Source organism: Podarcis liolepis, assembly GCF_965112155.1.
Source record: "Podarcis liolepis genome assembly, chromosome: 17".
Taxonomy (NCBI): domain Eukaryota; kingdom Metazoa; phylum Chordata; class Lepidosauria; order Squamata; family Lacertidae; genus Podarcis; species Podarcis liolepis.
In genome coordinates, this window is record NC_139571.1 from 35,497,105 (window position 1) to 35,509,993 (window position 12,889).

At 43.6% G+C, this 12,889-nt stretch overlaps 1 protein-coding gene across 1 annotated transcript; it reads left to right on the top strand.

The window, feature by feature from the left end:
• The first annotated feature begins 3,261 nt into the window (after positions 1 to 3,261).
• ARL9 (ARF like GTPase 9) lies at positions 3,262 to 11,691 on the top strand. Its single transcript, XM_083482021.1, has 4 exons — positions 3,262 to 3,591; positions 6,785 to 6,953; positions 8,489 to 8,664; positions 9,836 to 11,691. The coding sequence occupies exons 1-4, from the start codon at positions 3,397 to 3,399 to the stop codon at positions 10,013 to 10,015; spliced, it is 720 nt and encodes a 239-aa protein (XP_083338147.1). The 5' UTR covers positions 3,262 to 3,396; the 3' UTR covers positions 10,016 to 11,691.
• Positions 11,692 to 12,889: the final 1,198 nt, after the last annotated feature.

The window sequence follows — 12,889 nt, forward strand, 5'->3', positions numbered from 1 at the left end:
TCTTTTTGTTCTCCTATATATATATATCTATATTTGTTTTCTGTAGTAATATTGGAGATATTATTACTCCTCATACCAATATCTATGCATGGTGTCATCGTCTGTTCATTCCAGGCTTTAAGGAAACTGTTTACAGTCTTGCATGGGTTGTCCTACATGAGGCCATCACTGAAGGGTGATCAGAAATTGCAGCTGGTGCAAAACTGTCATCAAGTGTGCACTTTATGGAACCACACACTAGTCTTACATCAACTACACTTGCTTGTTTTCAAGAACAATTCAGGGTGCTGGTTCTTACCTATAAAGCTCTAAATGCTTTGTGGCCAGGATATCTCTTCCTCCTGTATGAGCATGCCCAAAATTATTACCCTCATCAGAGGCCCTGTTGTATGTACCACCATAGAAATATTCTAGTTTGGTGGATACCTTGGGTGGGGTCTTTTCTGTAGCATTGTGGAATTCCTCCCCTGGGAGTTCAGCTTGGCCCAGTCTTGCCTATTTTTTAAGGTGGGCTGTAAAAACTTGTTTTGTTCTGCCTGGCTTTTTGATGCATTTATAGTTCTGTGGTTTTGTTTTAATGATAGTCCTCTGCTGCTTTTAATTGGTGTTTTTGATATGTATTGTTTGTACTTGCTCTCTGTTGCCTTGGGAACCCTTGTGGGCAAAAAAGCAATGCATAAATACTTTTAATAAATAATAACAGCTAAGATTTTTCTCTTGGAGACCAAGGGTTGTTGTATCCATTAATCTGCAGACAAAGCGAACAGTTTGCTTACTGTCTCAGTGCATAGAAACGTCATGCTCAAGGTCTCCATCTGCAGGATCTGCTAGTAATTTATCGTTGCTAGGCTTTTGCTAGGAGAGAAAAACAGCCTTTGTTTAGCAATGTAGCACATTTCTCTTACTTTAGCTTTCTGGACTGCTTTAGTGACCCGGATACTTAAATGGTGCAAACATCTCTGGTACCTAGTAATAAATATTGGATAAGTGGAAGGTAAAGCTGAACCGAATTTTTACATATGCTCCATTTTATATTTTGACACCCATAATTTTAACTGCTAAATTCTTAGGTTTGGGTTTATAAGTGCCTCCAAACATGTGTGCTAGTAATACTCTTTTTTAAAATTATTTGCATCTTCCCCACTGTAAGTTATCCAGAAAACTCCAGTTTTAGGATCACATATAAATGTCATAATCTCATTTTCTCAATTGACAAATAATAAATTCTGCCACATACTACTTCTCATACTGTCAGTGTTAAATTGAGATGGAAACTTGTTGGATGTCACAAGAATATTGACACCAAAATTCAAAGAACATGAGGAACAAATCTCTTTTAGCTCCAATCTTTACCATATCCATCTTCGCACAGGAATGATACTTTAAAGAAATATGTCCTAACTCCGTCTCCCTCAGTATGTATCTTTGCCTTCTGTGATTTTTTTTATCAATTTCTATGCCACCACATTTATGTTCCTTTTCATGCAAAACTAACAATGAATTTCAATAGGGACAAATGTAAGGTTCTACACTTGGGCAGAAATAGCCAGCTGCACAGATATAAGATGGGGTTTACCTGAATTGCCATTAGTATATGTGAAAAGGATCTCAGGATCCTAGTAGGCCACAGTAGTGTGATGCAGCAGCAAAAAAAGCTAATGCTATCCTTGGCTGCATCAACAGGAATATAGTGTCCCACTCAATGAAAGTAATCGTCCTCTTATTCTACATTGGTCTGACAACTCTTGGGGGTACTGTGTCTGATTCTGGGTGCCACAATTTCCGAAGGATATTGACAGGCTGGAATGTGTACAGACGAGGGTGACCAAGATGATCAAGGGTCTGGAAATCAAGCCTTTTGATGGAGTTTGGCATGTTTAGCCTGGAAAGGGATCACATCGAAATGGAGCAAGCCTGTTTTCTCCTACTCCGGAGGGTAGGACCTGAACCAGTGGAGTCAAGTTACAAGAGTCCAGGTGAACATAAAGAAGAACTTTTCCCAATATGTTATTCAAATTGGCACCCCTGTATGCCACCTTGGATTCCACGATAGGTGCAAGAATTTTAGCTGGATAGCTCAATTCCTGCATTGCAGGGCATTGAGCTACATCAGGGTTTCCCAAATTTGGGTCTCCCGCTGTTTTTGGACTACAAATCCCATCATCCCTGACCACTGATCCTGCTAGCTAGATATGATGGGAGTTGTAGCCCCCCAAATAGCTGGAGACCTAAGTTTGGGAAACGCTGGCCTAGAGCCTCAGGGTCCTTTCCAACGCTATGATTCTGTGACATCGGGTTCCGCTGCCCCTGTAGATCCTGCCACCTGAGGCAGTCACCTCACCTTGCCTCATGGGTGGGCTAGCCCATATTAACTTGGAAGGAAGTGAGCCTTCCCTCTGGCGCAGGGGTGCCCACTTGAATTTTATATATATATATTGGGGGGGAGATAAGCTCTGCCCCACACAACCGATCACATGACATGGCACACGCACACTATTTGAATGGCATTGCCCATCAACTTTGGAGGGGGAGGCACCCTCAAATATTTTATTGGATGGGGGGCAATGGGTGCTCGGCATCTACGAGTTGGCTCCTATGCTCTGATGGACTAAACTAGGCACCATCTGCTATAAAATATTTGAGGAGTGCAGCTCCCCCCCACCGCACCCCCTCAATATTGAGGGAGATTCCCATTCAAATGGGGTGGGTGGGTGGCATGCAATCGGTTATACAAAGGGGGGCTTACATGCCCCCCAGGGCCAGATTTAGGTTTAATAAGGTCCAAAGCTACTGAAGGTAATGGTGCCTTTAATATGTCAAGCTGTCCTTTGTCAACAACAAATTGCCACCGTTTTTGTGTTGAATATGATCATTTACGGACCTAATAGGTATCTCAAGCCATTTGCAGATAACAAATAAGAGCCTACACAACACAAAACACTTGCTGTATGTAGGTTTTATTTTGTTTTTTTATCTTATATTTTGGAAATGTACATCCAGTTTTTTCTCCGTTAAAATTCTTGGGGGCCTCCAAGGGAGAGGGGCCCTAAGCTATAGCTTATTTACCTCATACGTAAACCTCCCCTGCCCCCCCAAATATTTTATTCAACTTGGCCCTCCTGGTAGCGAGGACACCACTGAAGTGAGAGGGGAGCAATGCCGGGCGGGGCGGGAAGAGAGAGGGACTCCGACTCGGGGCGGAGCAGGGGGAAAGGCCGGCCTAGCCGCCTCTGAGGGAGCGCGAGAACGCGCGCGGCGGGTGCGCGCCCTCCCTCCGCCGGCCGGCGCCCCTTCGCTCCCTTCCTTGGCCTGGGCGACGATGCCTCCCGCCTCACGGCAGGGGCGGCGCCCTGAGCCGCCGCCTCCTTCCTCCTCCTCCTCCTCCTGCTGCTGACTATGGCGGGCAGCCTAAGGCAGGTCGCTCTGGTGGGGACGGCCGTTGCTGTCGCCGGCGGGGTCGCCTACGCGGTGTGGAGGAGCTATTTCCCCTCAGAAGCTGCTCAGGGGCCCGAGGAGCAACAGCAACAGCAGCCCTTACTCAGCTCTCAAGAAAGGGCCGCCCTGGGCTGCGCAAGGGCCCCCGAGAGCCAGGTAAGCATATATAGCTAACCCGGTGGTCTCGGAATTTTTTTAGGCCCGGTTCTCACGTGCAGCTAGCACGGAAGTTAGAACGCGTGTCTGGCCCTGCCTGCGCGCGTTTCAGGCTCGCCTGGGCGAAATGAATCCCAGCGCGCAGAAAGGGAAAGGCAGCATTACTCTATACAGACTTCTGCTTAGGTTTCTGTCCTGTGAGGTTTCTCTCCATCCTACATTTCGGAAGAGGTGCAAGCCAGACGCGGGTTGGTCGCCTCCCGCGTGCGAGAATTACATTTGCCATCGTTGCACGGAATGCAGTCTAGACACTTGGGAGGTTTCACGCACACCCACGAATTTCCTTTCATGGTTGTCGCTCCCCGTCCCCACCATAAAACTGCTGTTTTTGGGGCGGGGAAGAGCAGTCATAGTTTGGGAAGATCTGCTGCTACTGCTGCTAATATTGTACTTTGGAGGGTTTAATTCCGCTACCTTGTCTGCTTCACCTAGCTGGGAAAGAGGAAATACTAGGCAGCGTGCCTGTTTTTGGAAGGAGGAGTGGCAAAAGTTGCAGGAACTGAAGATCGTTTTATCTGTTGAAGTTGAATGCACACTTCCACCTTTGAAATCCCGGTAATGTCCAGGATTTTCCCAGACGCATGGCAGCCCTCATTTTACTGCTGTTCCGATGTGTTTTATTGTTAGATAGTTCGTTTTCCCATTGTTTTAATAGTGGATGCTCCTCTGAGGGCTTCAGCTGGAGGAGGGGCTATTGGATACTTGAAATACATATATAAGCTAGCCTTAAGACAACTAGTTATCACTACGTGGTAAGTGGCCACCTACACATTAACATGCTTTCAGAATATTTTATGAAATCAGACTCACAAGATGGCACCTGCCAGCCAGTTTGTCTTTGCCCCACATTAGAATGGAGTGCTGATTACATGCACTAACAAACAATTCAACCTAGTGTCACAAACCTTCTTTAATTCAAACCTTCTTAATTAATTTAATTAATTTAATTCAACCTTCTTTAATTCAAAATAAAAAAATTCCTTCCAGTAGCATTCCAATTCAGTGAGATATACTTCTGAATGAATGTGAATCTGATCATCTACATTTATAACCCACTTCTTCTCCAAGTAGCTTAAATTTTGCATCGTTCTGCCTCTCTCGCCTTTATTCTCCCAGCAACCCTGTGTGGTAGGTTAGGTTGAAAGACAGTGACAGGCCCAAGGTCACCCTATGAGCTTCATGGGGATTTGAACCCTGGTCTCCTAGGTCCTGATCCAGCGCTCTTAACGACTACACCAGATTGGCTCTCTTGCAACTTCTGCTAATAAAAAAAAGACCCATGTTTCTGTATCTGCCTGAGAGCTTTTGTAAAAAATAACAAAATGACTACACAAATGTGCAAATCCCACGTGGAGATTGTCATGCCTCTCCCCTGTGTAGTTTTTCTGCAGTTTCCTACATGCAGATTCAACCCAAGCAAAGATCCAGTGGTATCAGATGAAATGAGGACATAAAGAGGGGTATTGTGGAAGCACAGAAGCTCATTTTATAAATTCAGCTTGTCAGCAGCCACAAAAAAACACATTTGCAGTAACCAAACTTGGGAGCTTTCATAAACTGAAAGAAAGTTTGTTGTTTTCTGGCTATCAAAGTTACACAAATGTCTTAGCATAGCTACACAGGTGAGACCTGCAACACAATGTTGCAGTGCATCCTCCTCCCTTCCTGAATTGCTCCTTTTCAGCATGCCAGCCAAGCCCTTTTCCAGAATGCTGTGAGCAGAAAATAGCTGAAGCAGAACATTCAATTCCCACTCCAGTTTTCTGCTTATTTTTCTGACACTCAGCATTCCATGACTACTGAGCATGCTCAGTCTTCAATGACTATCTGGGGCTTTTGTCTGCCTAAGGTTGTTTTGTTTGTAAAACAGCAACTTTTGCAAACCTCTGTATTTCCTCAATCAGCCTCCCACCTGATTCCCTGCATTGCTATTCCAGTTATATAGCTTTTGGCACACACTGCATCAGTTTGCTTTTAGAGGCAGTGAGGGCAGGTGAGCTGGTAAAAAAATACCTGTTGATTGGTTTGGGGGGGAGAGGGGAAGAACCTAGCATAAAATAAGGGGCTAACTTCAATTTCTGGAAACATTTGGTAGCTTTTATAGTTCTCTTCATGTTCACTCTGATACTGAGGCATAAACATTGTGCTCTGCGGCCTTCAGCGATGCTTTGAGGCCAGGGTTGGATTACACTAAAACCAGCAAGGTGGAATCCTATTAATGTCCTAGAGAGGAAAGAGATTAGAATAGAAACCCCCCTGAGAGTGGCTCTTCCATCTTGGCAGGACTCAGTTAAGGCAGCCAGAGCTGACTTGGTGATGATTCATCTTCAGCGGTTGGGTTTTGTTCTTCGCAGATTGCGTCTTCCCTCCTTCCCTTTTCTTCCTCTGTCAACTAATCTTCTTACCACCGGATTAAGGATCTGCCCCAATGAAATGAAGTCACAGAAGATTCTTAGTTTAGTAACTTGGGGGGTCAGGTTACCACTGCTGTTGTGTTACATTTTTTTAAATAAAAAACCCCCTCAAAAAGTTTCCATTCCACCTTACTGCCCTTCCAGATATTTCCCCCCCACAGCTATATTTTACTAAATCATATACAGTGGTACCTTGGGTTAAGTACTTAATTCGTTCCAGAGGTCTGTTCTTAACCTGAAACTGTTCTTAACCTGAACCACCACTTTAGCTAATGGGGCCTCCTGCTGCTGCCGCACCACCGAAGCACGATTTCTGTTCTCATCCTGAAGCAAAGTTCTTAACCCGAGGTACTATTTCTGGGTTAGCAGAGTCTGTAACCTGAATCGTATGTAACCCGAGGTACCACTGTACTGTAGTGACTTTCCCTTATTAACTTTGATAGTTTCTCTTTTTTATGAAAGTAAAATCTTACTGTTAGGCAGTTTGGTTGAAGAAATCAGGGTGGTTAAGGAAGCTCTGTTGCTATCTGTTGTTACTGACAGTTATGGAGCCAGAAGGCATTTTATTGTTGCCTAATGTGAAATTTCCTTCTCATTTTCCCCTCTTTTCTTCCACACCCTTGATGGCCGCCACCCCCCCCCCCAGAAACATACAGTGCGTACGTCCATCTGGCCTGTATGTATCTCTGGCATGATCTGTTGGTTGTTTTGCCTTGTAGGATGTACCACCAAGTAAGCAAATCCTGGTTCTGGGTTTGGATGGAGCTGGAAAAACCAGTGTGCTGCACTCACTAGCAACTAACCAAGTGAAGCGCAGCACAGCTCCCACGGAGGGCTTCAATGCCGTGTGTGTCAGCACAGAAGAAATGAAGATGGAATTCCTAGAAAGTAAGCATAGGTATCTAATGAGAAACATTTTTTTGCATCCTTTATTATAACGTTTTGCTTAAGGGGACTACTCCTACTGGTAGCAGCTTTCTAAGATCTTGAGGAAGAGTCTTTTACAGTTCTGTCTCCTGAGATCCTTTTGGTTATTTTAGAATGTTAGATATTGAACCTCAGAGTGTCTCCATGCAAATTGTGTCCTCTGTTGGCCCAAAAAACACTCTGACGGTTAATTGCATCTGGAATTGATATAGTAAATAACCCTTGACTCTTTCGTCTCAACTCTTTTTTGCATGGCAAATATACATAAAACACTATCAATGATTATGTCTCCCTTGGTTGTGGTTTTGCCTTTGAGGCTTACAATGGTAACATGAAACACTGTCCTCCTTTGGCCCCCTAGTCAGTTTCTACATGTTGGTTGGACAGCCTGTCCACTAGTTATTAAAAGATTGTGCTCAGCAAAATGAAGCAGAACAGAAACAGAAGTGTTTATTTTTTAACATTTATGGCATTTGTTTGTGGAACTCTCTCCCCAGGGAAGTAGTTAGCAAAAATAGCACTTTATAAAAACAAATCCCAGACTTTTATCACCGTTAAATGACTATTTTATTGCTGGGTGTTTTTCTCCACTATTTTATGCTTTTTAAAAAATATTTTTTATCTTACAATACTATTTAGGTGTTTATGAAATTTTAAACATTGTAAGCCAGCCTGAGTGGTGCTTTTGCAGCAGAAGAGCAAATGTTTTATGTTTATAAAGATAGGTGCTGGGTCAGGAATGCAAGAATGAAGAACTTATCAGAAAATGTCTGTTTGGTATAGTAACTGAATGGTTAATAAGTGAATGACAAAGGGAATGGATATGATCTGTCTTAAAGACTAATATGAGATACAAGACCCCAAAACTGTCCACTAAAAAGAAGTCCCAAATTAATTGAGTGTCCTGGTTTGCACATGACACTAAGACATGCTTTGTTTATCAGATCATGAGCTAACCGCAAGTTGCCCCCCAGCCAATCATGCCTTTGTAGCTTAATAAGCATCTGGAATGAGGTGGTCAAACAAATCATAATTAAGGAAGAATGCTGGGTTCACAAACAATGCCAAACCATAGTGAAGACAAATCAAAATTCAAATGCTAACAGCAACCCCTGACTTCATATGGTGGTTATCTGGCAGTAAATTAACCATACTTAAGCTGCTAGGCAGGAGATCAGGCTTATCAAACAAAGCGTGGTTTGATGAACAACAACCATGGCCTAATGTTTTGAGTGAATGCGTACTGCATTCAGTATTTTCCTGCAGCTATATGTATTGTAAGAGATGACGGGTGGTGGTGGGAACTGTTCAGGGAATTTGTCTGCCATGGCTGCGTTCTCCCTTAAGTTTTTTTATGAATTCCTGAGTTTAAAAAAAAACCAAAAAACATTTGAAAGCAGATGTTCCAGGAATACAGACAAGGTTTTGATGAACAATTGGGGGCTTTAGTTTGCAAGTTAGCTGATTCATTGTCTTCCTTCTCTGTTGACTCGCAGTTGGAGGCAGTGAGTCTTTACGGGACTACTGGAAGAAGTACTTGCCAAGAATCCTGCTACTAATCTATGTTGTGGACTCAGCAGATCATAAACGCTTGCCTGTTGCAAAGAAGCTTCTGCATCAGTTGGTCCAGAGTAACTCCACCTTACCTCTTATGATTCTAGCCAATAAGCAGGTAAATGTGAACTCTAGAACCTGGAGTACAGTTTGTAGTTTTGTCTTTTGAAAGTGTGTCATTGTAGAATGTACATGGCTCCCCTGGGGGACAATTTCTAATCTGATCCATTGTGAGTTGTGCATCTCAGTTTCTGATAATAACAGAGTTTCACTTTGGTGTCTTGCACACAGAGACTGAGACTCTCTTGTTTAGCAAGCTTCACCTTTCTTTCTATCCCTGCTTCCTTTTTTATTTTGTTGGTGGTTTGTGCTCCTTGCTTTAATACCTTACTAGGATAGGTGGCGCTGTGGGTTAAACCACAGAGCCTAGGACTTGCCGATCAGAAGGTCAGGGGTTCGAATCCCCGCCACGGGTTGAGCTCCTGTTGCTCGGTCCCTGCTCCTGCCAACCTAGCAGTTGAAAAGCATGCAGTGCAAGTAGATAAATAGGTACCGCTCCAGCGGGAAGGTAAACGGCATTTCCGTGCACTGCTCTGGTTCGCCAGAAGCGGCTTAGTCATGCTGGCCACATGACCTGGAAGCTGTACGCCGGCTCCCTCGGCCAATAAAGCAAGATGAGCGCCGCAACCCCAGAGTCGGCCACGACTGGACCTAATGGTCAGGGGTCCCTTTACCTTTTTAGGATAGCTTGTTTTTGTTGTAATCAATTTAAATCCTGCCCTTCCTCCTGAAGTTCAAGGTGGCAAACCACACCCATTTTTTAAAAAATGTTTTTTTTAAATTCTGAAAGCAGTTACAATAAAAAATAGCATTCTAAAATCAGTTTAAAACATTCTCTCATCCAGTCATCTCAGGGTTGCTAGCATTAGTGTCTTTCAGCCATCAAATGCCTGGGTGTGCCTCAGCATATTTTCAAATTATTTAAAAGTTAATAATAAGGGAGATAGGCACACCTTGTCAGAGAGAGCATTCTAGAAACAGGGAACCACCACTGAAAAGGCCCTGTCATGGGTCACAGCTAGCTGGGTAGTGGGAGCACCACTAACAATGTCTCACTTGCCAATTGCAGGGTCCAGGATTGTTGATGTTGCTAGCATTCCAAATGTGCCATTTTTTAATGGGGTCACAATGTGCTCTTTGTTCTGCAGTTCTCCATGTAGCAGGTGTTACTTTGAAGGAAACACAGATAGGTAGATTAAGGTATAACCTTTTCCATTTCTCTTGGACAGGATATTGAAGGTGCATACTGTATCACAGACATTCATGATGCTTTGGCATTATCTGAAATTGGAGATGAGAGAAAGATGTTCCTGATCGGTACTCATGTGGCAGAAGATGGCTTCGAGATCTCTTCCAGCTTGAAAGACACACGGGAACTGATTGCACAGCTGGTGTCAGAAGTTGTGTGATGGAAACTGGGATAGGGTACCATGTTAGGACCTAGAGTATTCCTGTCTTGCCAGCTTGCAGCCATAAATAGAGCTATTTTAAATTCAGATCTTAAGGTGGTGGTGGTGGTGATTCCTTGGGTATGGAATTGCAATGAAGATGATTTCAAAGTCGTGAGGAACCTTGTGGTTTAAGTTGTAAAAGTAGAGTATGTGTGTCTTTGAAAAACCACCCTGTTTTAAACACGTGGAAAGAAAATGGGATTATTGGACACTCCCAAGTTAAGACGCCAAATACTGTATAGACAGCTGCTGTTGCCATCAGTTGAGGCTCTGTTGTGTGGTGGTTTATACTGAATGAGAGGCTGACTTATGGAAAAGCAGCACAAATTTACATAGGAAGGTGATTTTGCTCAGAACGTAGATCTACAATCCAAAGAACTAGTTGTGTGTACCCTGACACAGGGAGGCACTGGGCTTGATGTTTCTGAAGAACTTCATGTATGTTTTCTCTTAGGCTCACTTTCTTAATCACAAGGATTGTTTAAAAATCAGTGTAAGAGATTTTCCTATTCTTTTGATTCTGCAACACTCTCCCTATTCTTTTTCTTCTTTCTGATATGTAGATTGAGAGTATTATAGCCTCTTTTTAAAGAGGGTTTTGACATAAAATTGTTCATTCAGAGTACCATGAGACCTCCCAGTTCACTCACCTGTTTTCTTTGCCATGATGAAGGGAGTGAGAGAGAGGGAGATCCCACAACCCCTTCATGGTCTCTCTGCAGAATAATCCCAGGGAGGAACACTATCTAACAGAAACCACTGCCCTTAACCCTTAGTATTTTCCTGCTTTTGTTAACTAGTAGTACTGGGGAAATCTAGACAAAGACAGAATGAATGGTTGGACTTTTCTTGTAGTCTACACACTTTAGTGTGGCCCTTTTGGCCAGTTGATCTGAGTGGAGCTGGTGAGTCAGTTAATTAGCTAACTGGCCATTTTTCTCTGCACTGATAAACAGAAGGGAGGGCATTCTTGCTTTTTGATTGAGACTCAGGGGAGGACTTTTTACAAGGATTTCTAATTCTTTGCCAGCTCTGTGGCAAGAGGACAGGAAGAGCCATTTCAGGGAGAGAGAGCAGAGACAGTGGCAAAGGGATACTCTTTCCTCTGTTGAGAGCTCCAGGGGATGAGAATGGAGGAAGCAGAATTGCCAGCCCAGCTTGCCTGACCTCTCAATTTATTCTGGGCTGCATTGGGCAGGGGACATCATGCCACTTTTATTTACTAATCAGGGCTCAATGAACTTTTGTTTGAAATCTTGGATCTGCTGCCATCACATATAATTTCACCCTGAAAATGGTAGCTTCCCTCCTCATAGGTCCAAAACAGTGTTATCAGGTGCCAGGATTAGTAAAACAAAATTCATGTCTCCCTCCCCCTGCTTAATACATTTCTCAGGTGATGTTAATGCAGACCAACCTGTATTGACAGTGACAAGATAAGGAAAACTACTTAAATGCTGCACCTCTTATTACACTGAAGGAAATACTGTGTGTACATATATCCCTATTGCTATAGATGCCTTTCAATGTTTTTGTTAACAGTAGAAATTGTACAGATGTTTTCTAGCAATGTCTCTCCTCCAGTTGTATGCTGAAGCACTTCCGTTATATAAAGACAGAATATTTTTATTCTACTTTGCTGTCTTGGCTTAATTAACATTGTCGTGGTGTTTGCGATGCCCCTTCTGATTACCTGTGGTTCCCCTTCTCCGCTAAGATGAGAGAGAGAGGTGTGCCCTCAAAAGTTAGGGGAAGAGGAAATTATTGGTATGACTTTTGCACCAGTTGGTGGATCTCGGAGTTCTAGTTGAGGGGGGAAATCCCACAAACCTGAAGTCTGCCCATTCATGGAGTGCAATATATGATCATTACGCTACTTTTACTGGTAACCATCAGGGTTGTTCTTATTCAATCACAAGCAGAAAACACTGGTCCAGATTCTTCAGTGCCACATTTCTCTGTAAACATAGGTAAAGGGACCCCTGACCATTAGGTCCAGTCGTGACCGACTGGGGTTGCGGTGCTCATCTCTCTTTGTTGGCCGAGGGAGCCGGCGTACAGCTTCCGGGTCATGTGGCCAGCATGACTAAGCTGCTTCTGGCGAACCAGAGCAGCGCACGGAAACGCCGTTTACCTTCCCGCTGGAGCGGTACCTATTTATCTACTTGCACTTTGACGTGCTTTCAAACTGCTAGGTTGGCAGGAGCATGGTCTGAGCCACAGGAGCTCGCCCCGCCGCAGGGATTCGAACTGCCAACCTTCTGATCAGCAAGTCCTAGGCTCTGTGGTTTAACCCACAGCGCCACCCGTGTCCCTTCTGTAAACATAACTGCCATCAAAAGTTTGTGAGCTCACAAGATACCAGGAGGACTTACAGAAGGGGACTGTTGACGTACTTGCAGAACAGAGGAGAGCATTGGATATCCTGAATCTCTCGTTTGGACAAAAACCACTACCATCAGAAGAAGAGCAACAACTTGGAGCTGTTGGAGGAGCCTTTGAAAAATAACAAGATGGCTCTGCAATTCCTCAGTTGGAATTGTAATGGGCTCAATGGGCCTTTGAAGAGAAGACAAGTATTTCATATATTGAATAGAGAACAATTGGACTTGATATGCTTACAAGAAACTCACATAACCAGAGCCCACAGGAGATTACTTTCAAATAAAAGGCTAGGACAAGAATTTATTTCATCAGACAAAGTTAAGAAGAGAGGAGTTGTAATATATGTGAAGGAGAAATGGGCTCCAAAAATGATATTCAAAGATGAACAAGGGAGATATCTGGCTGTGGAGATACAAGTACAAGGAGAAAAATTCTTAGTTGTTGGAA

What these genes read in the sequence shown, in the direction of transcription:
- ARL9 (XM_083482021.1), top strand. Translation starts at nt 3,397, where the DNA reads ATGGCGGGCAGCCTAAGGCAGGTCGCTCTGGTGGGGACGGCCGTTGCT. An exon ending in CAAGGGCCCCCGAGAGCCAG is followed by an intron (nt 3,592 to 6,784) that starts GTAAGCATATAT and finishes TTTGCCTTGTAG; the next exon opens with GATGTACCACCAAGTAAGCA. An exon ending in TGATTCTAGCCAATAAGCAG is followed by an intron (nt 8,665 to 9,835) that starts GTAAATGTGAAC and finishes TCTCTTGGACAG; the next exon opens with GATATTGAAGGTGCATACTG.